The sequence below is a fragment of the Takifugu rubripes genome, chromosome 13, assembly GCF_901000725.2.
Source record: "Takifugu rubripes chromosome 13, fTakRub1.2, whole genome shotgun sequence".
In the NCBI taxonomy this organism is placed as follows: domain Eukaryota; kingdom Metazoa; phylum Chordata; class Actinopteri; order Tetraodontiformes; family Tetraodontidae; genus Takifugu; species Takifugu rubripes.
The window spans coordinates 8,020,997-8,047,249 of NC_042297.1; the positions used below are offsets into that span (position 1 = coordinate 8,020,997).

Sequence of the window (26,253 nt, forward strand, 5' to 3'; positions counted from 1 at the left end):
CCCCTCTGTTATGCCTGCTTGGTTCGGGGGTGGGGGGATATATTAAAACATAAAATAAAAAAATGTAAGCGGAATGTGCGCGCAAGCGGAGGAGGGGCGTCGCGGTGAGGAGCAGCGCGCGAACTGTCAGGACCGTCACACGCACTCCGGGGCGGTCGGCTGAGGTTACCGGAGTAACCCGCACCGAACTACGGCCGAACTACGACCCAACGGCGGCGGAACCGGTAAGACACTCTCACCAGGGTTTGAAGAAAGTCGGCGCCAATTTTACGCGCGACCACCTGGACATCATGTGACTGTTAACGTGGCTCAGAGAAAAAGGTGAAGTGGCGTCTCCCTCCAACAAAGACCGCTCGCCCAACGACGGAATTTGTCGGCTCAAGAACTTGTGAGGTCTCTAAGTTTAGGATTTCGGTTGTGAAGGTGAACAGATCGTCCCCCCCCCGTGTCGGCATTCGTGGCTGTTTTACCTGGCTGTGCTAGCGCCACAGAAGTGTTGGTCAACGAGGATGCGTAACGTTGCTGCGGCTCACTTGAAATGCTGCTGCCTTCTACCTCACCCAAACCTAATTATGGGGTGGATATTGGATTTGTTGGACTTGCATGCAGTAATTATCATCTCTAAAATGCATTTAAAAATTACCTCCCCAGATGTATGAGCATGTATAATGTCGGTGTTATTACTGCGTCGTTACCCCAAACTTCCACAGAATATATGCCCACTTTGTGTCCAAGTGGCGTAACCTGGGTGCCTTTTTATCACCCTGTCTTTCCTCGGTGACTTGCTGTTTCTCCATCTAAACCTGACTTAAAATAGGAGGAACTGATTTTTCCGTTGCAAAACTGTTGCTGCTAAAATTCTGACATTTGGGGATTATCACTGTTATCTTCTAGAACATAATATTAAGGTTTTCAAGGATGAAAACCACTGCCTTTGTGCTTGCAACCTTTCATTACAGAGTAACGATTAATTGTACAAAAACGCCCATTGAGTTGTGGTTAAAACGGTTGTTTCAAAAACTTAATAGTTTTTTTTTTTCATCGCAAATGACTTAAGGAAGTAGTCAACCTTTCTTGGATCCTTTGGCTAAGAAACACTCTGGGAAATTGTGATTTCTTGCCCTACTTAGACTACGAAGTATAACGTTATTTTAAACCCAACAGATGCAGCTTTTAGGGACAGGATAAGCACTTTGATTCATTTGTGGGTGGTTGTGGTGTGTGTTTGCATGTGTGTCACTTGGATCATAATCCCTAATCCCTTTGTCAATAAAATCTCATATAAAGATAAGAGAGAAATCTAGAACACATTAGATTGTTATTTTTTGTTGTTGTGACACTAAAGCTTTATTCTTTTTTTAATGTACCATCAAAAACATTTCACTGGATTCTCACTTTGAGACCTCAGTTAAATAAAAATTGGTATTTTACTTTATTAAATGGAATGATGGATGATTGTGATTTTTGTGTTGTTGTTTTTTTTAAATAAGAAAATGGCATTGTATTGCTTGATAACACAAAAGTCAACATTTCCAGGCACATTTCAGTTTCTATTGCTGTGACAACTTCTGCCTTAAATATGACACCAAATCTCTTTTATAGATTGCTAAATATTACCCAACTGGCATAAAGGTTAGTTGAGGTCAACTGCGGTTCTATTTAAATTTCTTACTCCTTGGTATGTGCTATGTGTGTCGCCCAAGTCTGTCCTTGACTGCTGAACACCCGATGAACAATAAGACAATAAGTTTGACTTTTTTGAGTTTTGCACACCTCAGCTTTGTACGCTACTCATGGTTTAGCACACACATACACACATTTGTTAACCATACATTCTGTGCATAGATATTCTCAGTCTGTTCTTGAAAGTGGGTGACAGGAAGCCTGCTAGCCTTTACAGGAAATGTTAATGTGGCCTGTTATATTTTTTCTCAAGAACACAATTTTTCAGTCTGACACAAACTTTTTTAATGGATGTCACATTAAGTACACAACACATGCTGTGTTGTGATACCGGTATTTGTATAACACAAAATAAGACAGGTAGTTGCCGCCTTTGTGGTTTGTGTGTTCATGGCTGGGACGCTACGGCGAGAAGTGATATCTGCTAGGCTGGTGCTCCTCTTCCGCTGGGTTTGAACTTTATAATCTCAGGCGATACTAAATTGTAATGCCTTTAAGTTTTTATCAGAAGGTGTGGCCGTGGTAAAGCTTTGTTGACTTGCATATTTCCTAATCTACATGGGTGAAACTTGGTAAATACAGTATGTGTAACATCCTAAGCCCTACTAAAGGTCTGGAGGAGCTAATCTGTATGTGGCTCAATGAGTGGCTCTGTAGCGCCCCCTACACATTTTTGAAGAAACGGCCCAAAGACCACATTCGACTGACACATGAAATTTGGTGCACAGGTCTAGCAGGCAAAAGCTACAAAAGTCTCTTGGACCCATACTCTAACCCCAACAGGAATTCAGATCATTTAATTTATGTTTGCCTTTTTTTCAACACTTTCAGCCATCTAGCAGCTTTGTATTTTTCTCTGTCTTCCTCCAGAGCAGATTGCATCTACTTCACATTTGGAATATATTTTAAAAGACCCTTGCAAAAGAAAATGGTAGAACAATTTCAATTTTTGTCAAACATCGCATCCTTAGCTGTGTGGCAAATCATTTTACTTTTTTCACGCTGCGTGGCTGTGGCTGTGTGACGGATTTAGCTGTTTCTCCACGAAAGAGGAAGTTGCTGTAACTCACACATACATTGTGAAAATGTGTGTCCTGCTCAGTGGTCACAATATAATTAGAGCGTTAGCCTGATCATATACATGTGTACGCAGCAGTATTCAGTTATAATCAGAGCGCCTAACGGGAAGCAAGCCCTGTGTGACATTTGTTACTTGAAAATTTACCGTAGGCTCTTTCCTCCACGTGCCCACTGTGATGACTAAGGAGTTTGTTGCCTTGTCTCCAGCTATAGCCCCAATGTGCCAGATCCCCTGGCAGTCTTTGGAGCATTAAGGGGCCAATCATTTTCCATTGGTTGGACACAAAGTCACATAGTTTAAACAGTATTATTTAGTTACTTCACCCTTCAGGAGGGTTCACGGCATTCCTCCTTGGCCTTTTAAAGCATCTGTCTATGGTGCTTTTATTAACTTAACATGGACATTTTTGTGCAAAAAAGGTATTGTATCAATAACTGAACAGTGTCTAAAATGAAAACATGTATATGAAGATACTCCCTGAAATGTAAACATTACTGACTATTAATTATTAGTCAATCAGAACCTCTATGTGACTGTATATACATAAACTTGATGAATATAGATCAAGTTAATCAGCCTACATGTTGTAGGCATTACTTGTCACACATGGCATCAGACAGGAAGAACAGGAATATTTCAAGTCCATGTTATGCATAAGAGGTGGAATTATGTAAACCTAAAACCTGACAGCAGTCTTGCCGTCTTTAAACACAAGTCATTTACGATGAATTGCATTTGCCATAAATTTCATAGTAGTTTATCACTGTCGTGATCGATGGGGTCGCGTTATCGTCCTGCCATGGCTGAACTCACGTTCAGCAGGTGCACTTGATGCACGGCCTGCCTTAACGCTTCCTGCAACCCTGAAGTCAGACGGAAACTAACAATAAATTTGATCATCAAAACTAATGTATGTAATCACGAAAGAAACAATGTCTGCCCCGATCCAATCAACACCTGGGCTGTGAACTTGTGTCTGGTGCCCTGCTGTCCACCTGCTGTCATATCCAAAACTATATGTTACTTTATAGAATGTTTCAATAATCTTATATCATAATATTTATGTTACTTTCATAAGGATGTTCTTAGCTTTCTATCTGCATAGACATCAACACAGGATGAAATTGGATGAATATGACTTTAGTTGGGTGTTTTTTTTTAAAAAGAAGCCGTTAGAGTGAGGCGATGTTTGAGTTCTCTGAATAACTGTGTGTGTATAAACAGTGTTGATGTGTGGGTGTCTTTTTTCTTCTGCCGTTTTCAATTTCAGTGTTTTCGTGCTTGCTGTGGTTCAAGGACATTATGTAATGCTAATAAGAGCACCCCATCTGGAGAAGTGCCATTGAGACTCAGCGAGTTTTCAGAACTCACTTTAACGCAGAAATACATCCAAAAAAGAGATTACTGAGGATGACAACTGGGAAAAAAAGCATTTTTCCATGCAGTTGACGAACTGCAGAAGCTTTTTTCCTTCATACCCAAAATAATTCTGTTGAGTTTAAAAGGTGATTTTTGTAATCTTATAAGGGTATTTGCAAGCCACATTGAGGGTGCAACTCGAGAAAATCAGCAAAGATCTTGAGTTTGTAGACTGTATGAGGATAATACCGCACATTTGTGAATAAACTTAATTAGTGTGTGTGTCATCCTTGCACTCTTAGTTGAGTAATGTATATATTTTTTAACTGATTAGTAACTACAAAACAGTCAGTGGTCATTTCTTTATTGATGTACTACTGCCCTAAAAGTTAACTTAATTATCAATAATTAGTGTAATGTCCAGCTTCTTGCAAGTCGCTGCAATGCATGATGGGATATATTGATTGGTTAGGGATCATTGAATGTACACTAATTTTGACAATGCATTATGGGATACATTCAGGGTACAGTGATCCGCGCTGAACATATTTAGGGTATAGGGAGATTTTGGACAAAGAGGTTGTTCATTGTTATTTTCTATATTGTTTCTATTGTTTACGTAAACATTGGTTGAGCAAATTTTGCATTGTGAGATGTTCATTTTACTGTTTTTTTTTTAGAGATAAATTAAACTTGAACAAATTTGTGCCAAAATACTAGTAAAAAGATGCAGATGATGTTTTATACACTAAAGTTACATTGAATTGAAACATGTCTTGGGGAAAAAAATGGAAGTTTGAGACTTGAGTTCATGGGAATCAAAATTTAACAGGCGTGAAAGTACTGCCACACCAAGATTTTCATTAATTTTACTCTCTTTAGGTTAAAGAGATTTTTCTCACAGGAACAGAAACTATCCACAAAAACAATTACTGTGTTGCTTCATCATTGTCCTTTGCTATAACTCTGTTTGAGTTCATCTCTCATTACTTCAAAACTGGGATTTCTTCCATAAAAGCATCCATCCTTGACTAATTGTGCAGTGGCTGCAGGTTTCTTTTTTATGAAGCTGTCCTTACTGCGTTGTTACGGAAATGAGTCACGGTTGCCAAGGAAGTTGGACTGGTTGTGGTTGGCCTTGATTCTAGAGGGAGAGCCTGAGCTCTGCAGCTGTCATTTTATACCTGTTGACAGAAGCATGGATATCGGCAAATTTAGAGAAATTAACAGATACGTTTATGGATTGGAACTGATACTCATGGATTGGTTTGTAAAATAATGAAACCTCTGGTCTTTAGCAATTGTTTAGTATGTGGCTCTCTTTTGTAGTAGTGTTTGGATGATTTTTGTATCATAACACAATTTTAAAGTCCTTAGCCACAGTTGTGACTAAGATTTTAGATTTTAGATTGAGAACAGTTGTCTCTATATTTGGAATTTGCCATTTGGAAAGGTTTTTTTTTTTCCTAGAATATCCCTGCCCAAAAATATGTAAAATATATGTTTTTGTAAATCCTGGAAAGGGTTGTTTTCATTAAATGAGCACCTGACATTCTTCTCAGAATAAAATGAAGTAGTATCAGCTACTGGTCCTTTTGTGGAGCTTTCTCCGTCCATGTATTTGCCACTGGTAACTCCTGGACTGATGTATTTTTTTGCATTATTATGTATCTACACAGCTAAGTCTTGTCCGGTCACCTTTGACTGACTGAGCAGAGAACACAAAGGTATTCTTTTGTGGTAGCAATCGCATCATCAATAACTGCGAGGGTGCCATTTCCATTTATATGCCCACATTACCTACAGTATTCTTTGACTTTTGGATTGTTTCTCTTTCTCTACAATCCTTATTTTCTAAAGGGTTTCCTGTTGTCATGCATTCAAGATTCTATCACAGAGCTCTGGAGGAATCTTAAGGGTTAAGCAGATAATGTGTGTGACTGCTGCAGCAGTATTCAGACAGAGGCATTTTTATAGGCTCATTTTCTTTCACCTAAACGCTATCTTATTGTAGGTTTCGAGATGTTTTTTGAAGCAGTGTTCCCATAACTGAGGGGAAGTAACCCACAGTTTAATGAAAAGCACTACCTAAAACAAGAAAAGGTTAAAGATTCAAATGGCAGTGGTGGTGAATCAAATCAATGTGAAGCTTAAACATAGGAAATATTTAACCAGTCCAAAATGGCAGCGGCAAAGCATCAGATAGTTATATACCGTCGAGAAACATTCTCCACAGACGCGGTTTCTGCTGAGAATCACTGATAGATGTGTAATAGATACAGGAAGTCTATTTTAAATCTTAGTACAGGAACACAAACTATTAAGAGTGCTATAGAAGTTAAAAAAAAAAAAATCAAGTATGCCATAAGTTAAATGGACTGCAACTCCATCACCATCCATATCTCGCCACCGGTAGTTCAGGTAATGATATCCCTCTGTGCTCCTTCTCTCACCATTGAACCATCAATGCTTATACACCGTCTGTGGTTTTGTTACGTTTGAACACCACCACAGCTACGCAAAATACGCAAGAATTGTATTTTGTGAAAATGTCTAAAATTCTGGGCTTCAGTTGTCCTGAGGCAACAAAATGTTTCACATGAGTCTTCACCATAACAATTACTGGAAAATTAAAAGGGTGTGAATACTTTCCGTACCATAGATAGTGTGTACACGGATACAACACTGATGACATTTGATTGTAGAAAATATTCTCCAGATGGCCCCTGTTAGCAGCCAGGCTTTTATGGCAGTCTGGACAATTACCATCATCAGCATTTTGGGATGGTGCCATTTAGGTTGCTCCAGCTTCTGTGGTAACTCCAGATGTTGTGCTTAATGGGTTCAAGGAAATAATTGTGGACTGAATGGGTTATCATTTCTTAGTGAAAGACTTGGCTAGGACGCAGTTCCAGTTACAGGTTGGCTTGGGTCTGTTGAGCAAGCGAGAAATGGGGATATGGCTCCTTTGTTGTTTGCTGCATATTGTGATATTTTGATTGACTTTCACATAAAAAGTTAAATATAATTATGCTTTTGGTGTATTTGTCGTGAATCTTTCCAGCTGTCAGGACGTCAAAAAGAGGGAACTTCTGTAGCTTCCATAAGTTTCATGTTTAATTCCCCAAAATTACAGCCCAATAAAGAGAGAAGACTCTAGTAGAATTAAAGTCTTCATTTCTTAAGCCTGTTCAAATGAAAAACCAAAATTAATTACCTATCCTTACTGGGTATAAACTATGCTACAGATTTTAGTCTAAGACAACATTCCATTCAACCAAGGATCAGTTGATCTGTAGCCTGAAGAAAATGTTATATCTGTTGGTATTGGTCTGCTTTACACGGTCTCATAAACGTATGTGTGTGTGTGTGTGTGTGTGTGTGTGTGTGTGTGTGTGTGTGTGTGTATAAACACAGACGTTCCATAATGTATTGCATCTTATCACATTCTGGCTTGTCAAAAAAAATTCATGTCTTTAATCCCAGGTACGCAATTTTTCCTAAATAGCTGTATTAGGAGCTTTCTACAAATCATTCAATCATTTATATTGAATGTATTATCCATTATATTGCATATTATTCCATCATAGCCATAGATTCAGAGCTTGGTAAATAGTTTTGAAACAAATTATTGCTGTTGATCTGTAATAATATCCCATTCTCATGCAGGTCACTGTTGACATTGAATTTATAGTACAATTTCTACCCAAGATCCTCTCTATTCAGTGCAGGTTATAATCCGTTCTGTATCGCTTCTTTTATGTAGTCACCAAGGCTGTCATTCTTCAATAATATTGCATGACTTTGCATGACATTGAAGATACACTTTCATAAATCATTAGAAAAAGTTTGCCACAATCTTTTTTATTTGACATTTGTATATATTCATACATTCATGTATATATTGCCTTTTTTTTTCTGGGATGCTTCTAAAAAGATAGAGGGTTATTGTCTGTGAAGACTTACCCAGACTACAATGGCTGTCGATTGACTTGTCTGCATGTGGCACAGCCGTCACGTGCCACTAATTCGTCCTTTAAAAATTAGCCGTCAGTGTGGAACGATCTGCAGACCGAAGTTAAACACACATGTCACACAGGAAGCAAGAGGAATAAGGGAAATAAATGAGAAGGAACCAGCAGTTTTCACAGTCATGCAAATTATGTCAACAATGTTGGTGCTACTGACTCAACCGGGGCACTACACGTGCACGGTAAGTTTCTCTTATAATGATATTTAAGTTATATAATGCCTTGGGACTTGGTATAGTCATACATTTGCTCTGAACATCCTGTACTATTAATGACGGAACAAAAATGTGCTTCATTAATTGAAGCTAACTGTTTATCTGCTTCCTGTCGATTTTGCATAATTGTGTTGACATTATGTATTGATGCCCTGTTGACTGATAGAGGACATTTTGCTTTTGTTGCAGAGCAGGTGTTTTTAAACCTAATGGCATATGAGAAGGAAATGGAATAGACTAATTCAATAAATGGTCTTTCAACATTTGATTTGCTTGATGGTTGATATGTTTAGAGTGCAGCATTTTATGTTGCATTGATATACCCGTCTTTATGCTGCTGTTTGTGACAAGCAGCGAAATTGATAGTTTCACTTGTGGTGGTGACACTAGGATCCATTTTATGCAAGTAAATGTGAAACACTTCAGCAGTAATGGCCATCTTCCATGGTGCTCTTGCTTGTACTTCCTGTATTTATTATAAACAATGCCATTTGTACCTTAAATCAGTAATGAGATAGTATTCTGTTAATATCGTTAGGTTTCAGCAGCTCCTTTTGTTTAATGCGTCTAATTTAATACCAGTGGACAGTACTGTGGGGAGATGAGGAGGGAAGATGTGGAGGGACAGAACAGAAGGCCTAATCTAATCTGCCTCCTGCATTGTTGTGCATGCATCAGTCATCTGTTCGTGCACGTCTCTGAGTAAAGCAAGAGCCACTCAACCCACTAACCTTTTTTCTGACTTACATGGGATTGTCCCCATGTAAACTATATTCTGAAAACTTCTAATCATTAAATCACTGACTACAAGACACAACTTTAATATGAAAACATTGCTTTTGTTAGCATACATTTCCTGGTTTGATGAGAATGAATCCCAACAGAGTTAAAAATATAATTACTGTCCAAACAAAGTAAACAGATCATGATGAAGTTGGGAAATCCAAATGTGACAGAGAGGGAACCTAAAGTATGGAACAGAAACTGAAACTATCTAATGAACTTTAATAACAGAAATGCTATTCACAAAATTGAGTATGAATATGTCATGAATAACATGCTATAGTTACAGCTTACAGTTACTTCAAAAGTGTATTTTATTTTCATCAAATATTATTCATGTTTGGACTTTACATTTAATGTTAAAGCCTAGTGTTGCCACTCATTTACTTAAAACATAAATTAGACTGTGTGTGCACCACAACAGCAGAAAGACTGTAGTCAGACCCACATTTGGTCAATGTGCCAAATATCCAAGCTAAAGGACAGTTGCTTGTCACAGGTTTTTAATGTGCTACTAATGAATTCTTGAATTTTGCCTGCCAGTAAGATGACACTTTTTGCATATTTTCCCACCAACAAATCAAGACAATGCTAATTTTAAAATTTCATGTTAGAGAAGAGAGAATGTAGGATAACAATTGTTTTATTTAAAAAAAATGTTTGTACGATTAGACTGCATGTTGAAAATATTGTACTGTTGTGCACTTTATAATAGAACCCAGAATCCAAACTGCTGAATTGAACACATTTTCAGTGTATCTATTTGTGATGGAATCATTTCCTCTCACTGACTCTTTTGTATCAAAGCCTGGAGATGATAACATAGTCTGGCAAATGCGGTTTGCCGTTTTCTTTAATGGAGGTCACTCCTGGTCCATTCATGGGCAGACTTGTTGGAAGCCACTCAGCGATGACCATAAAAGCAAGAGTGATTCCCTTCAGAAGGAAATCTGCCACAGGGCATTTAATCAGACATTGGTTTGGCTAAGATCTGGCAGGATAATTGATCTGTAGAGAAGAAATACATTGACCATTCACAGACATCATTTAACAAGGAAGATTTCACTGTTAATGGTCACAAAAGACAATGTTTCTATTTCTCCTTGAAATTAAACATTTTCCTCTCTTCTCGTGGCCCTCTGCTTCAGAGAATTCTATGAGTCAGTGGCTCTTGTAATAACACTGCTGTAAATTCTCACAATTCATTTTCTAGGTAAATGAAACACCGTTATTGCACGTGTCTAAGAAGCTGTCCAACTCAGGACTGCTTTTAAGTCATTTCAAATAATTAAACACTCAAGTTTTGTCTTTCATCGAGCCTTCCTTTTTTGTACTCTGTAGTCAACATGATTTGGTAGACAGTGGTGTCAGTGCGACACTCTGAGACTGTGAACACTGTCATATTTTTCATTAAGATCATAAACAATGAATATTGTTTAAATTTGATTTAAAATATAACATTCATGTATAGGACCAAATTCAGAATCCATGGATCATGGGCTTGAGAAGGACACTTATTTGCACATTGTTGCCCAGATGGTCAGAAATAGACTGCATGAGGGTGGCACGAGGGCCCTATAAGTGGGGCCTGTTCTCGCAATATCAGAATTGCCAGATATCCATTGGCACCCTAATCTTTTTACAAAAGTTAGCAGGTTGGGGTTTAGCACACACTGTGGAGAACATATCTCTCTCTCTCTCTCTCTCCCCCTCCCCACCACTATTCCTCTCTCCTCCCTCCCTCTTGGTATAGTACTGCTCTCATCTGGATAGAGATCTTATATGTTGTTTCTGGGATCTGCTGGAGCCACTCCTCCAGCTTAGGGGGTGGCAGCCCCCATTGCTCCGATGACCTCGGGGATCACTGTTGTCTTCCCTCCCCACGTTCTTTCCATCTGCTCTCTCAAATCTTGGTATTTCTCCAGTTTTTCACCGTTTCTCAGACTGATGTTTCTGTCATTTGGGACTGTCACTTCTGTCATTACAGCCTTCTTCTCCACTTTGTTCACCACCACCACAATGTCCAGCTGGTTTACCATCATCCGTTTGTCAGTCTGTATATGGAAGTTGAACAGGATCATAGCCCATTTTTTCTTCACCACATTTGAAGCTGTGTCCCAATTTGACCTTAGAGTTTCTAGTCCAAATTTGGCACAGATGTCCCTACACACTATACCGTCTACTTAGTTGGGATTTTTTAACTATGCTTTACCTACTATCATCTTACACACTGATTGTCTCATGGGCTTCTTTGCAAGCTTGCACCTTGGGTATTGCCAGAAGTGGTACTCTTGTACTTGGGACCTCTGCTTGTGCTACCAAGATCAGTCCTTCTGTGCTCTCTATCAGTCCAGCCTTTTCCAGCTAGAATTTTCTGATATCAGCCACTTCCTCAATGTGGGAATGCGGTACATACCATGCATGTATCAAGAACGGTGGCAGGTCAGTTCAAGCCCGTGTGGGCAAAACATTTGAGGTGTTCTGGTAGTAGGGGTAGCTACCCTTGAGCAAGGTACTAAACATCCAATTGCTCATATAGAGCCCTGCTATGAGCTTGTGACTCATTCAGAGGTGTACCCTGCCTTTGCCCATATTTAGCTGGAATAGGCTCCAGCATGTGTCCTCTTGCAAATAAAATATAATAAATGTCTCAAGGTGTCAAAGGTGAAAGAGACTAAATAGGTTTTAGGAAAAGATTTAAAATCAGATAAGATGAAGCTCTGTTTGATGTGCTGGGACAAAAGGTTCCAAAATAAGTTTTGGGAACACTCGAGCAGCTGGTCAGCTGCTGATAGAGCACATGTGTCCATAGGGTTGTATGAGCTCACAGATGTCAGGCAGGCCAAGACTATGTAGGGATTTAAAAGCAAATAAAATAATTGAAAAAAGGATTTTAAAATGGATGGACAGCCAGTGGAGAAAAGCTAACATTGGGAAAATGTACTAAAGTGTGGATTACAGTTTTAGATTAGACTGCTGTCAGCATAATGGTAAAAATAAATGCAATGTTTACTAAATTTCAACTCAAGTGGGAGCCAATAGACAGAGGAGGAGAGGGCCAAGAACCAAGCCCTGCTCCTGCTTGTCTTCCCATGATTGTCCCAGCTGTTCTCCTCCATCTAATTTCTGTTGTTGCCTGAGGTATTGACTTAGCATCTTATTTCTGGGGGCCATCTTTATGATATACTCACTGATCTTTTCTGTTTCATCCTGGATAATGGATCTCATGCTGACTAGTCCTCAGCCTCGAACTTTTGGCTTCAGGGTGCTGGAGTAGCTTTCTTGTCTTTTTGGCACTAGCTTCTATCTCTACCTCTGGCCAGTTTATTATACTAGCAGGATATCTATTGCCTGGCAGGGTGAAAGGGTTTATTGTCCAGACTTTGTTCTTTCCATTCAGCTCTCAGGACTTGCTTTATGCTCTGGAGGTATTTTTGCTGTGACCAACTTCCTTGTAGCCTCCTCAATGCCCCCTTCAGAATACCAAGGTTCCCCTCGATAGCCTGGCTCCCTCAGTTCTCCATCTTGTGTTTATATTTCCACTACTGTTGTCAAGATGAATGACTTTCCGATGTTGTTGCTGGCGTTCTGGGAAGTGTGAATCAGAGAGTCTCGCTCATCTTGGCATGCGGCTGATGTCATCTATGTAGAGCAAGTGGCTAATGGTGCCCCATTTGGTAGCTGAAATCCATAGCCAATATCGTCAGTGACCTGGCTCAGAGTTAGGGTTAATAGAACATCACCTTGGTATATGCCACCTGTGATGGTGACCAGTGGGCATGAAGTTGGCCTCCAGGTTGGTCTTTTATGGCCCCATGGAGTCTTTGTATGAAGGCTCAGATTCATGTTGTCTAGTTCCAAGCACTTCAGGATCAAGGTATGAGGCATTTAAGCCTAAATGACTACTCTATTTAAAGATAAATGTACAATGTTTGCATTTCTGATTTGCATCTAATTCACCATCATATAACAAATAGTATTTTTCTGATTTGACTTGATTTTGAATGTACATTAACATAGGAATATATATTATAAGATAATGAAACACTTTATAATAATAATATTCACATGAGCATGATCAATTCTGTGCAAATCACTGGCAATTCATTAATTACCCTTTTCAGTGTTGACTGTGATTTCTTTACATTATATTAATAAAAATATTTAGAATGTAAAGGCATAGTGGTATCTCTTGCTACCTTAAACAAACTAATGGGTAAAGATACTTTAGTTATTACAGCCATTTTGTGTGTATGATCTTTGGAAAATTGGTAGCCCGACCCTCATACCAACTATAATTTTTAGATTTCAGATATTTTTCACAAGTGCTGGAGAATACCAGTGAATTCTTATTTTTAGCCTGACAAAACTGGCTTTGAAAAAGCTGAACAATTCTGTAATTAGTCACATCATGTACTAATTAGCCTGCTATATTGACATTTGGTTTCCATTATATTGTCAGTTCTTGAAAACTGACAATAAAATTAAACAATTTGTAATTCACTGAAATCTTTTCATGCATGAGGCGTAGCCTTTTATGATGTACGGAAAAGTGTCATGCTGTCAATTATTTGTCTCCGCCAGGATAATTAAAGCCCACTCAAAAGAGTTTCCGCACTCATCACAGTCACATTGTCAATTCATGAGTCTGTCTACATTATACCAGCTCCAAGAATCCTTTAAAATTTTTACTTGTCTTTTCTTTGGCAACGATGCATGTACATCCCTGTGTTCTGGCAGCATGTCCAATATGAGTGACACTAGTTGGCTCATTTGTAGGCTGCAGTGATACCACATCAGAAATCTGTGATTCCCTCAGTTGCTGAGCTTCAGTGGTAAAAAGAGGGGGAAAATGTTCAATGCAGCACATTTTCAGCACATCACTGTCTTATTTTTCACCCATTTTAAAACTACAGCTCCAAAGCTAGTGGAGTGGATTTTCCTTCCAAGGTAATTGGGAGTGTAGAAGACTTCATAAGAGCACTGATCTTGACCTGTTGTCACAGAAGAGTTTGTATTATGTCAGATGACTGTGTTAAACACTTGAAGCCCCTTAATTGTCTCACAGCAGTCATTGTTTAAACAACTTTGTATTAAAATCCTCACATTACCTATTTATTCATTGGGTGAAAAGATAATTTGAAACAAATCAAGATATGCAGGCAGGACTACAAATAACCATATGAAACTTTATATAAGGGTTGTCAGATTAAATGAGCCATTAAGTATTTTCTTTTTTCTCTTATTGCACTTGATTGGAAGTAAATATTGATTAATTGAGAATAGCTATGAATCATGGTGTGCTAATTTCAGAAGTAGTTTATCTTTCTTATCTTTGGTTCCCAGGTTGTGAATCGAAACGTGTTGAGTTATAGGTTCGTCAAGTAAACATCAAGTTAACAGTAAATATCACACAGGTTTTACCGTCATAGTTACTTGGCAGCTGGCAGTAGGGGAAGGACTCTACCCCCACAACCTATTCATCCTTTGTTTTACCATGGTGGTTTTTACTGTGTTAAGACTGCTGTTATTGTGACTGTGGAGGAGCATGCTCGCCGCTCTGTCCAGCAACAACAATGAAAGGGAAAGTAGTAAGAAGTCACTGTCATTGGCTCACACAGTTTTGATTTTATTGGACTGGTCACTGCAGTCAACTGTTACGTCTGAACGCTTGTTTGTTGTAGACGCGAAGCGACGGGTTTGTTTTTCTCTTTTTATTGTAGGCAGAATGGGTCGCTATGTAAAGCATGAGCACAAAGCACAATATTATATATGATTATAGTCTCTTTTTAATAAACTAGAATATACCAGAACAAGTATTTCTCACCAAATATTTGCTTGGGTGCACTAGTACATTCTGATGGGTGGTACTAACCAACAGTCCCGACAGGACAGCCAGCAAAACAGGCCACAGACAAAGAGTCAGGCCAGTAGTCTAAGTAGCAATGAACAGTGGGAGTGTGGGGCAAGGGTGGGAACAATTAGATGTAGGTGGACATATGAGGGTAATTCGGGTTAACTGTCACGGACCAGATGAAAACCCAAATGCGACACACGAGTTTGGCTGAACACCGCTTTACAGAAACAGACAACAGACAGGATTCACCGGGGAGCGAGCAGAACAGAATAGTCGGGGACAGGCAAGGTCGAGATCTGGCAGAAGGCAGACAGAGTTTACCGGGGAGCAGGCAAAACAGAATGGTCAGGAACAGGCAAGGTCGGAACCGGGCAGACAGGCAAACAGGAATACGCTGGAAAGTCATCGATCTGATCACGATCTGGCAGAGCGCAGGTGTGCCTCCAGGGTTTAAGACAAGAGCTCATTAGAGTCCTGATGCACAACAGGTGTGCGGGGCGAAGCGACTCACAGGCATGATTGCCCGCAGCTGTGACAGTTAAAGGAGGTACTGAGGAGATAGGAGAAGGAGAGATGTAAGACAGGTAGGGAGAATAGGAAAAATACCGGTAAATCTGAAACATCAATAAACATACGCAGCACACAGACCCGAACACAAGGAGTAACTTGCATGATTCTTTTTGGTATTTAGCCACTCAGAGAACACAACATGACAAAGTTTTTTTTTTTTTTTTTTACAGCGCACTTAAAAGCACTCGGTATTCTTTCACCACTTACAAAGACTTGCAATGGCAAAATTGGAAACGGCCTTTGAATTTTACTTGCTTATTTTTTAGTTCAAAACTAAATAAGCAGATGTTCATCAAGATACATTTTTTTTTACTGTCACAGTCCTTCAGGTGAGTCACACTGGATGTCTGAACCCTTATTAGCAATAAACATAATGGTGTAATATTAATAATTTTAAGAATTACTTATAACCTCTGTTCCTATTATATTATATGCAAAACTAAATGTTTGATGAGCCTTTTCTTCTTGTTTCTGGGTTATTTTCAGGAGAGTGGAGCATCCTTTTGACTGCTGAAATCCTGAAACCTTTTGGTCATCCGCCGCTTCCCTCACCGACTACTAGTTTTCTCCTGCTCATCTTCCTTGTCCTTCTCCTCCCATTTCTTAAACTCCCTCCCCACCCTCTGTGTTTCATCTAGCCCTGGGCTTATTGCTCAAACCTACTGGAAGGAGCAACACAGTAAAAGGGAAAGGATGAAGGGAGTCTGTCTGCTAAGACCAGAATGAGGGTAGGAGACACAAAAGGACCAGGAAAGGGGGGATTTCGAAGAGACAGAGAGAACCACATTACAGTTGTGAAAGAAGAACATTCAAGATGCCTCGCTGTAAGAGACTGATTTCAGCAACAAGAGCGAGCAAGAGGGCCCCAACAGATTTTTGACTACAGACTTTTTAAAACTTTTAAGTGGACACACAAAGGTTGTGGAGGCAGAGACTCTCCTGCCTACTTGTCTCTATTGCACATGATATGTGTCTTTAACAAGCGCCAGCAATGCCGACCAAAGGAAAGTATCTGTTGAACAACCAGGAGCTGAAAAATGAGGCGCTGTACCGAAAATTTTCATGCAACAGCCAGTATCAGCCATTGGTTCTCCTGCTTGGCCTCTCAATGCTTGCTTGTGGAATCCTCCTCATTCTCTTCTTTGCCCTTCAGCTGGTGAGTGTTAACTTTCACACCATGCGAACACTTTGTCTATATAGTGTGTGTATATATATATATTGTAAAGCTATTGTTTAAGCTATTTAACATGTGTGCTAAAGTGTTTACCGTATATGTAACCCAAAGTGAAGCACTTGGCCTCAAAGATGCTCTGAATAACATAAATTTCTCCTGTCAGATGAGTGAAAAACATGAGTTAGAAAACTGGAATGCAGTTTTTTAATTCTCAGCAAACCTTTGTTTACCAATGTTTATTCAACAGTAGCATCTATCTATCTGTCTTTCTATCTGCCAATATCTGTCTATCTGGGCCCATTTCTCTGCTTGTCTATTATCATCCTTTCATCCTGGAAACTGGAAGTTGAGTAATTTTTTTTTATCTGATGCTTGGTGGCTCATGTTTGACTTTCCACAGTTTTTGTTGTCAAGCGTAGCTGAACACACATTAGTGTGTACATTAGGCCATTCAATGGCTTTGTACAGCATATTAATGATAGAGTAACAACACTAATTGCCGTGTTCAGTCTGTTACAGTTGGAAAAGGTCGCTTAAGGATGGAAACAACTTTGAACACTCTATCATAATAACATTAAAATGTGTCCCTGTGAATTTTTACCTTCTGTTATGGCAGAATTAAAATGTACATGGTTGTACCTTCTCTAGAATAATTATTTTTTGTCTTTTTGCAAGAAAAATAGTGTGTGAGGAAAGCTTTCTGCTATGCAGTGAGTAGAAAGTGCTTTAGTTAAGATCTGGCATTTTCCAGTGCTGCCATAGTAACCAGGAAGCTCAGTGTACAATGAAGAGAGGGCCTTTTTTGAGGAGAGATCTATTAACACTGACTTTGTGCATCTGTCTCACTGCTGAGTGCTCCTTTACCCTTTTTTCTTCTCTGTTTTTCTTCCACGCCTACGCTCGCTTCCTCTTAAGACAGTTACATGCACATAATAAAACTTTTTGGTTTTGCCTGCATGTATTTATAAATGAATGAATAACACATTCACACCCTTATCAAGTTGTACATGCATGTCGCTCATGTTGCCCCCCAAAATAAAAAACAGAGAGAGTAAGGCACATCTAATGACACAGAAAACCTATACATAACTGAACACCTGTAATAGTCAAATCATCATTCATGTCAAACTAATTAAAAAAGAACTGTGATTTTGCTGTAATGACTATAATAATTGGTATGTTTATTATGTGTCTTTCTCTTTTGCTGCTGGAGCAGAGTGCACTGGAACACTGTGCTTTTGTGAGCGTAGTGAGCTGCAGCCTGTGTGTGTTTCTGGCTGTGTTTGTATTGGTATGCACAGAGATACTCTCACAGAGATGGAGGACTCTGCTGGGTCTAATCATATGGGCCACACATCTCACCATGGGCTACACTTTCATCTTCAGTGGACCCATTGTGGTACCTTGGGACCAGGTAAAATGTTTCAGCAGGGCTGAATATTTTTTATAACTTTTGTTTCCTCCTATCCACGATTCTTTAACATGTACTTAATGGAGTGTACATGATTTGTATCTGTCTTTTCTCATATCTAACAATTAATTATTTAATAAAATATGATATAGCTGTAGCCAAACAGATTAAATGTATTGGAATCTCTTTTTTTCAGGTGCCTCTGTTCCTCTTCATCATTTTTACTGTGTATACCATGCTGCCGTTCCAGTTGGGGTACGCTGTGGGGCTGAGTGTCATTTCCTCACTTTCCCACATCATCGTCCTCTCACTGCGACTCACTATTAACACCCACCCGCAGATACCTTTCCTTGCCAATCAGGTAAAATCATTGAGAACAAAACCATTATTCTGTAAACCTTATGTTATTTTCATAAAATATTGTTCTCGGATATTCAACAATTAGCAAATTATAAGGTTTTATTTTAGCTCTAACATCTGCTTCCTGTTCCTGTAGATACTTTCCAATGCAGTTGTGTTCCTGTGTGGCAGTGTAGTCGGAGCCTTTCATAAAGTCCTGATGGAGAAAACCCTGAGGCAGACCTTTCAAGACACTTTGAGATGCCTAAGCATGAAGATGAAATTGGAGATAGAAAAGAGACAACAGGTTTGTGCTACATTGCTGTAATTCTTTAGAAAACGCTATTAAATAAGAGAGGCTATAGTGTGTGAAATTATTTTATTTGTATTCCTCACTACATTAAACTACATTCAATTTATCTTCATTCAGTTTTATACATTATGTTAAAGCAGCCAGAGCTGAGTTATAAAGGTTTTATGAATGGGATTTTTTCTCAACATGTAAATAATTCAGAAGGAACGATGCTGGAATGTGTAGAAGATGAGAGCCTGCAATTTTGTGTGGTGATGTTGGCCAGTTCAGTCAACATAATAATGGAGAACCCAGGATTAGGCGCAAAGCTACAGTGAGACCATTCATTTGAGCCAATTTTTTAAAAACAATGTTTTTTTTTGTTGGCTTGTTGGTTTCAGTTGATTTTTGAAAAATCAAATGGAACCAACAAGCAGAAACTTAGCAAACCAAAACACCAGTGCACACAAGCACCTGACAGTAGATGCATTTCTACCAGGGCCAGATTATTGTGCAACCGTGTTAAATTTTAACATTTAAAGTCCTTTTTTCAGACGGTTGACATGGGAACTTCTGCTGCAGATTCAGCCACCCTGTCACTGTTGCACCGTCTGACTGCAAATTACACCACCAGTGAACATTGTGTTGTCACAATTATTCAGGCTTGTAATGTTGTATAGACAGTAGATGTAATGGGTGGATCACGATATATGCGGGGCATGAGCAGCGTGGTGGAGGTCTGAGCTGCCCCAGTGCTTTATTTCTACTTTCTTAGTGTCTATAACCTAATGAATGAAAACATATTTTGCATGAGGTCTTCCTCTCGTCGTTCTCGTCCCAAATAATCTTCCACTTGAGTGTTTGTGTGGTATCTGTAAAACCTGATGCATATGTGGTTATGTGCTTTGACTTCAGTAGCATTTTTGGAACTAATCTCCCCTTTTTGTCATTGTTATGACTGTTGCTTGGTAGGGTTGTAAAGCACGCTGACAGGAAAGCCGTTTGTGTTGCCTAGCAGCAGACAGCAATGATATCATCTTTAACATTTAACCCTTCTGTTGTATTTGAATTGAGACACAGACAAAAAGACCAGGCTGCAGCCAATAGAGCAAGGGCATAATAGCAAAGTGGGGGAAGCTCCAAAGCTGCTCCAATGAGGAACTGACATTGTTTTCCCACAATAAATTTTAGCGCTTTCATTTGTCAAGTGTTCTTTGGCATTGTGTGAAAGAATGTGTGATGTCACCCTCGCCCTCTCAGACCAGTGGTGATAGCTGTGACTGAGCTTCATACCTGTTTCTCCAACACCTACAAAACGTCTGTCACTCAATTTTGAGAGGAGAGAATCTTGATCTTAACAGCATCAACTAAATAACTTGTATATGTCTCAAATACTCAAAGCAGCAACATAAATGAGAGAGAATCTGCAGTTGCCTTCCTTCATGCCCAGGCTACATTAAATGAAAGTGTCGTTTAAAGGTCAGTCATGGCTGTTCAGTTAAATAAATAAATTAATAAAATAAAAAGCTTTATTTCTGAAACAATTGTTACTTAAACTGAGGTTAAACGTGTGCTCTTTCTCGACGATCTATGAAAAATGATTTTAAAAAAGGATGATTTATGAGCTTGTAAAAATGTGAATCCCAAGATAATATGCTGTATTTTAAACCATTTGGCAGCACAAGATGAATATTGTTTAGTGAATTCCTTTTATTCTGTGGCAGGTTTGATTATGATGAATCGGTTATTACAACTGGCTAAATGTATACCTTTGTCCTCTTTATAGAGCTTGCTATTATTATAGCACTGTACAATATGTTTTGTTGTTTTGACCTTTGCGTGTGTGTTCTGTGTGTGCAGGAGAATCTGCTTCAGTCAGTGCTCCCAGTCTATATTTCAATGAAGATGAAGTTAGCAATCTTAGAGCGCTTACAAGACTGTAAAGACAAGGAAGACCAACAGAGACTCGTCAAAGATAACAATTTTCACAGTCTGTATGTCAAGAGACATGAGCATGTCAGGTAATGCCACAAAACACTATATACATATAATTTTCACTGGTGTATTTATAGAATCGTAATGCACGATTAGAGGAAGAGGATTACTGAGATTTAAAAATGATTCTAGTTGAATAAATGTAAGCGGATCAGGAAACCAGTGAATCTGACGTACTTGGTTACGCTAGCAAATATGTTGTCACGGACGGGGGTGATCAGGACCCGAACGCAGGCCAGGACACAGTGGTAAAATGGTCGAACAAGCTTTATTAACAGGGGGGAGGGGGCACACAAAGAACACGAACACGGAGCACACGAGGAACACGAGGGCAGCCCTCCAGGGCTGTGGAAGGCCCAGGGAACAGGGACGGCCCTCCAGGGCGCAGGGAACAGGGACGGCCCTCCAGGACACACGAAGCCGGAGCGGCCCTCCAGAAGACACGAAGCTGGGGCAGCCCTCCAGGGCGCAGGGAACAGGGGCGGCCCTCCAGAAGACAGGAAGCTGGGGCGGCCCTCCAGGAGACACGAAGCTGGGGCGGGCCCTCCAGGGCGCAGGGAACAGGGGCGGCCCTCCAGGAGACACAGAGCAGGAGCACATGACGAGGGAGACGAACAGACAGCCTCGAGACCAACAGCCACACTGACAAGCCTAACAGCACACCCACACAACACAAACAGACACCCTGGCACTGACAGGCAGGCGCAACCTGCTTAAATAGGCAGCCCGATGTAAATTGCCTACAGGTGCGCCTGCCAGCAGTGCCAGCTGTCACCAATTGTGCCCCACACCACCCCCTGCAGCACAACGACTGACACAACCCCGAAACCCTGACATATGTTTCAGTATTAGACCTGTATTGAATTTAAGATTGATTGAAATGTTAATAGTTATAACAATCTCTTGTTACATCAGACTTATTGTCTGTGATATTATCTTTATTTTCTATTATAGATGTAAACAACAGTGCAAGAGTGTTTTTTGTTACCATCACAGAAAAATATAAAATGTAATGAGATGTCTTCAGGTGCAGATGCATTTTACAGACCACTTTAAATTACAGGTTATTTTTTTAAGATGTGTGACCCAGTTGCAGCTTTTTATCAGTGTTTCATTGATGTAATTAGCCAAGTCTGATAATGCTACAGTATAATTGTAAACATGATTTAGTTTATGCATTTTGTAACTAAGTGAGCTAATGTAACTCAATCTAACAGTGTTATTGGATTAAAATTTCTATTTGTAAAATATAAAACACACATTAATAGAGGTGGTGTTTTTCAGAATGTAAAGACTCTTGGTTGTAACTAATCAAGAGGCCATTGTGAAGCTGTCTTTCATTTATTGGCATAGTGAACAGGTGTTGAATGATAGTGCACATTGCTGACCTATCCCTATAATTACCCCAGTCAGACCAGTCATTAGCTGTGTTGTGTGTCTGATGGAGCACCTGGCTGTTTGTCAGTCACACAGAGGAACGGGGTCAAACCAGGTGCAGAATCTGTTTCCCTCTGCTGGTTATCAGGCAGGCCAGTGGTCAGTAATCACCGGACAGATACGTTGGAGTACGATCAGTTCAGACGGTCTGTAGTGTGCGTTGAATATTTATGTGACGCACTGAAATTCCCCTGCAGTAATTTAGAATGTCAGAATTGGAAAAACAGTTTCATGGTAATTTGCAAATAAGACAAAGTCAGAGAAATATTTTTTTAACCTTTGTTTATTCTACAAATGTCTCCTTTATTTTGATAAAATGTTGCAAAAGGAACAAATTTTAATCCTAAAAATAAGAACAAAACTGGCGGCAGAGGAGGTTTGTAAAGTCCTCAAAAGGATTTTTTCCTGGTTTTCAGATGTCTCGGTAATGAGATGAAATGTGAGTGCTCAGCTTATCATACGGTGATGATCCTGTGGTCAAGCCGACAGGCCTGTTCTATCACTGATGAAGTCTGCAAGAGTTTAATGGGGGACAAGCAAATAGCTTTTTGTCTGGCATCCTATATCCCAATTTGGGTACCATAATGGTAATAATGGGCCACAATGTGCCGAGAAGGCTGTCTGGAGAAAATGGAGCCTAAATTTGGAGGAAACATTGGAAACATTATTCCTGCTAGTCTGCTCCGGTCCCTCTCTCCCCATGAGAGGTTGTTGTCTGTTTGAGGAGTTAATGGAGTGGTTAAAACTCTAATGCAGCGTTGTTTGTGACCATCTGGGAAATCACAAGCCATGATCTGTGTCCTTATACTATTAACTTGAAGACAGGATACATGCAGTGAAGTTTGGTGGTTTTCTGCATCAATTTGTCATAACCTGTGGTCTGACCTTAGTCAAGGCTACTGACAAATGAAATTTGCCTAAAATAATAACCCAGAAGTGAAATAAAATTCTGATCTTTAACTTCTTTTGCGAACAACCATAAATACCTGAGTGGAATAAGTATACGCTTAGCTTAAAAAATCAGCTGGACTTCTTTTGTTTTCCGAAGGCGTTTCGTCTTTTGGCTCCTTCAGTTCTAAACAAACTGCTGGGTATTTTGGAGTTTTCTGTACTTTGCTGTAGTTCGTCGTGGTGTCAGGGTGCAAATGTTAGAATGGCCAAAAGGTCTAAGTGAAGTGGATGTTATGGTCCACTGCATTGATGTGTTCGGCCCTGCAGCTGGTACAGGAATTTGAAAAGCCCTCGAGGAAACTTGCAGATTACAGAAAACATCTCAGCTTCAGTCTGAGATGGAGACAGCATAATTCCTAGCAGCTTCAGCTTTGGCTCCACCATAAAAGATGTTAACCAGGCACTAAACTGAGGTGAAGAATTTGAGCTATGTCTTGCTAAAAAGAGCTTTCAGAGGATGAAGACTTTCAGAATCAAGAGTTCCTTTGGAAAACCTTTGGAAATCCATTAGATGATTTTTTCAAAATGTCCCAAGACTATTTCACAGACTCAATAACCATTCAAATTACTACTAATACCAATGCAACTACAACCCGAATGATCTTTTGTGTTGTCAGTTTAGGCCCATCGTATTTGTCAGTATCCACAGACAAGATGCAGATCGAGGTTTATGTACTTTTTCTAGCCACTGTACTGTGTGTAGTGTTACCATTGATCTGTAATAGAGGACATTGACCTCTCTAATCAGACTGTATCTTTGATTTTCACTCCTTCAAAACCTTCAAAATAATAAATTTGTCCAATCTGAGAACATTCATTCTGGATTTCTTTAGGGAGTTGAACACAGCTAATGTGTTTTCATGCATCATTCCACATCTAAAACATTAGTAGACTGATCGATGATGTGCATTTCCATTAAATATTGTGTACCCTTTCTTTCAGTATTCTTTATGCTGACATTGTCGGCTTCACTCGATTGGCCAGCGACTGCTCGCCCAAGGAGCTGGTCATTATGCTCAACGAATTGTTCGGCAAGTTTGACCAAATTGCAAAGGTGAGTTAGAATCCACTTAAATGCCATCATTATAAGAAACCACCAAGATTAGGAAACAGATAGTTATTGACACCAGGATTTCTAGCCTAAACCTCAACTGTACTGGAAAATCATGGTTGGTTATCTTCACAGCAAAACATTCTCCGATTGTGACTAAAGCATCTGAACCACCTCAGCATTATAGTCAGCTACCTTCTTCAACTGTGGCTTAGCTGAATTTGAGACAATTAAGCCACTTTTTAAAATGAGACAACTATTTTATATTAAATTATAACATATTCTATATTGGTATAGAAGTTTAGATGTTTTCATTTATTTATTTTTCTTGTTTTATAGGAAAATGAATGTATGAGAATAAAGATCCTTGGGGATTGTTATTACTGCGTGTCAGGACTGCCCGTGTCTCTGCCTAACCATGCAAAGAACTGTGTCAAAATGGGCCTGGACATGTGTGAAGCCATTAAGTAAGTTTTAATATCAACTCTGTTTGTATCTTAGCATTTCACAATGGAACTGGTTACAAGCTTACATTATCATTATATCTTCAAGATAAAAAATCTAAATCACAAAGAATTGTCACGACTGTTTTTTACATTGTGCTAAAACTCCTTCAGGCAGGTTCGGGAGGCCACAGGAGTAGATATCAACATGAGAGTTGGTGTTCACTCTGGTAATGTGCTGTGTGGCGTGATCGGACTTCGCAAATGGCAATTTGACGTCTGGTCACATGACGTCACCCTCGCCAATCATATGGAGTCTGGAGGCCTTCCAGGGTAAGTAGTAGTTCTTTATCATTATCATTGGAAACCAAGAAGTAATAAAAACTTCATGTTCATGATCTTAGACGAGTTCACATCACAGAAGCCACATTAAGGCACTTAAACAAAGCTTATGAAGTGGAAGAGGGCAATGGCCACCTCAGAGACCCCTACTTAAAAGAACTCAATGTACAGACCTACTTAGTCATCGATCCTCGGGTGAGTTATGCAACATATACACTTGTATTCTGTCAGCAGTAGACTAATTCTGGATTTTGTGTAAAGTCCAAGGACTCTTCATTGAAACAGCGAAATGCTCCTAAACCTCGGGTAAATGATGGTCTTAAGATGCGTGCGTCAGTGCGCATGACCCGTTACCTGGAATCTTGGGGTGCCGTTAAACCATTTGCCCACCTTCAGCACCGCGATGGCTTCCCTGCAGATACGCTCATCAATGGAAAACCACACTGTAGGGTAAGAATGTTTGCTTTCTTCAATGGTTGAGGTATCACGACCTCAAAATATCCTATTTGGATACAAGACAATGTCTGCAGGACAGGCTTTAAACTGTTAAAGGTTTAGCGACGTGTATTCATTTTGGAATTTGCAGTCTAGTCACTTATTTAAGTCCATTAATATGGCAACAAATGACCTTGTTTGTTGGAATTTGCCACGCATCTTTAATAAGTATTTATTCTTTTTTCTCCAGGATATCCCTCTACGGGTAGCCATCAATCAGCACAAGAGTCCTGAGAGGTAATTATAAATCTGATTTAACACTTGTGTGGTGTTTGGGTCTGTGGTACCCGTTTTCACTTTATATTAAAAGAAAAATGATAAAATTAATTAATAACCAACACTGGTGGGTGGAGAACAACCGAGGAATCAATGGTCAGAAGGAATTCTGCACCAAAACTGTCTAAATCTATTCTGAATGGTGAGCACACATTTACAGGGTGTTTTGATTTAATGGCCCTTGTCTTAAGTAATATCAAATTAATTGGCAGTAAGTCATGTTCCCCAAGCAATGTGTGTTAGAGGTGTGATCTCAAGAGCCTTTGCATTAGCCTCAAGTAGTTAATTATGGCTTTAGCTTATTATGGTTATTTCTACTGATTAATGAACATAATTCAGCCACACAGAGGATGTGAGCTGATGCACAGTGGAGCTGTAATAGATTACACACAACAGTCCTTCATAAGAATGCCAGTTTTGGATTTTTCAAGAATTGTTGAAGTTGTTAATGTCTGTTCCAGCTATTTG

General features: G+C 39.5%; 1 protein-coding gene across 4 annotated transcripts in view; it reads left to right on the forward strand.

The window, feature by feature from the left end:
• Positions 1-74: 74 nt before the first annotated feature.
• The window catches only part of adcy7 (adenylate cyclase 7), a 35,427-nt gene continuing 9,248 nt past the window's right edge, over positions 75-26,253 (forward strand). For 2 of the 4 annotated variants that reach the window (XM_011609683.2, XM_029846398.1), the window contains exons 1-12: positions 75-224; positions 16,066-16,735; positions 17,970-18,167; positions 18,361-18,525; positions 18,661-18,810; positions 20,656-20,816; positions 24,121-24,232; positions 24,569-24,696; positions 24,847-25,005; positions 25,077-25,209; positions 25,276-25,464; positions 25,700-25,746. In XM_011609683.2, the coding sequence (XP_011607985.1) occupies positions 16,571-16,735; positions 17,970-18,167; positions 18,361-18,525; positions 18,661-18,810; positions 20,656-20,816; positions 24,121-24,232; positions 24,569-24,696; positions 24,847-25,005; positions 25,077-25,209; positions 25,276-25,464; positions 25,700-25,746 (1,607 nt within the window). In that variant the 5' untranslated portion in view covers positions 75-224; positions 16,066-16,570. Of the gene's footprint in view, positions 225-5,086; positions 5,390-15,749; positions 15,909-16,065; positions 16,736-17,969; positions 18,168-18,360; positions 18,526-18,660; positions 18,811-20,655; positions 20,817-24,120; positions 24,233-24,568; positions 24,697-24,846; positions 25,006-25,076; positions 25,210-25,275; positions 25,465-25,699; positions 25,747-26,253 lie in introns of those variants that run through there. The other 2 variants (XM_029846397.1, XM_011609684.2) reach the window with 2 other exon arrangements.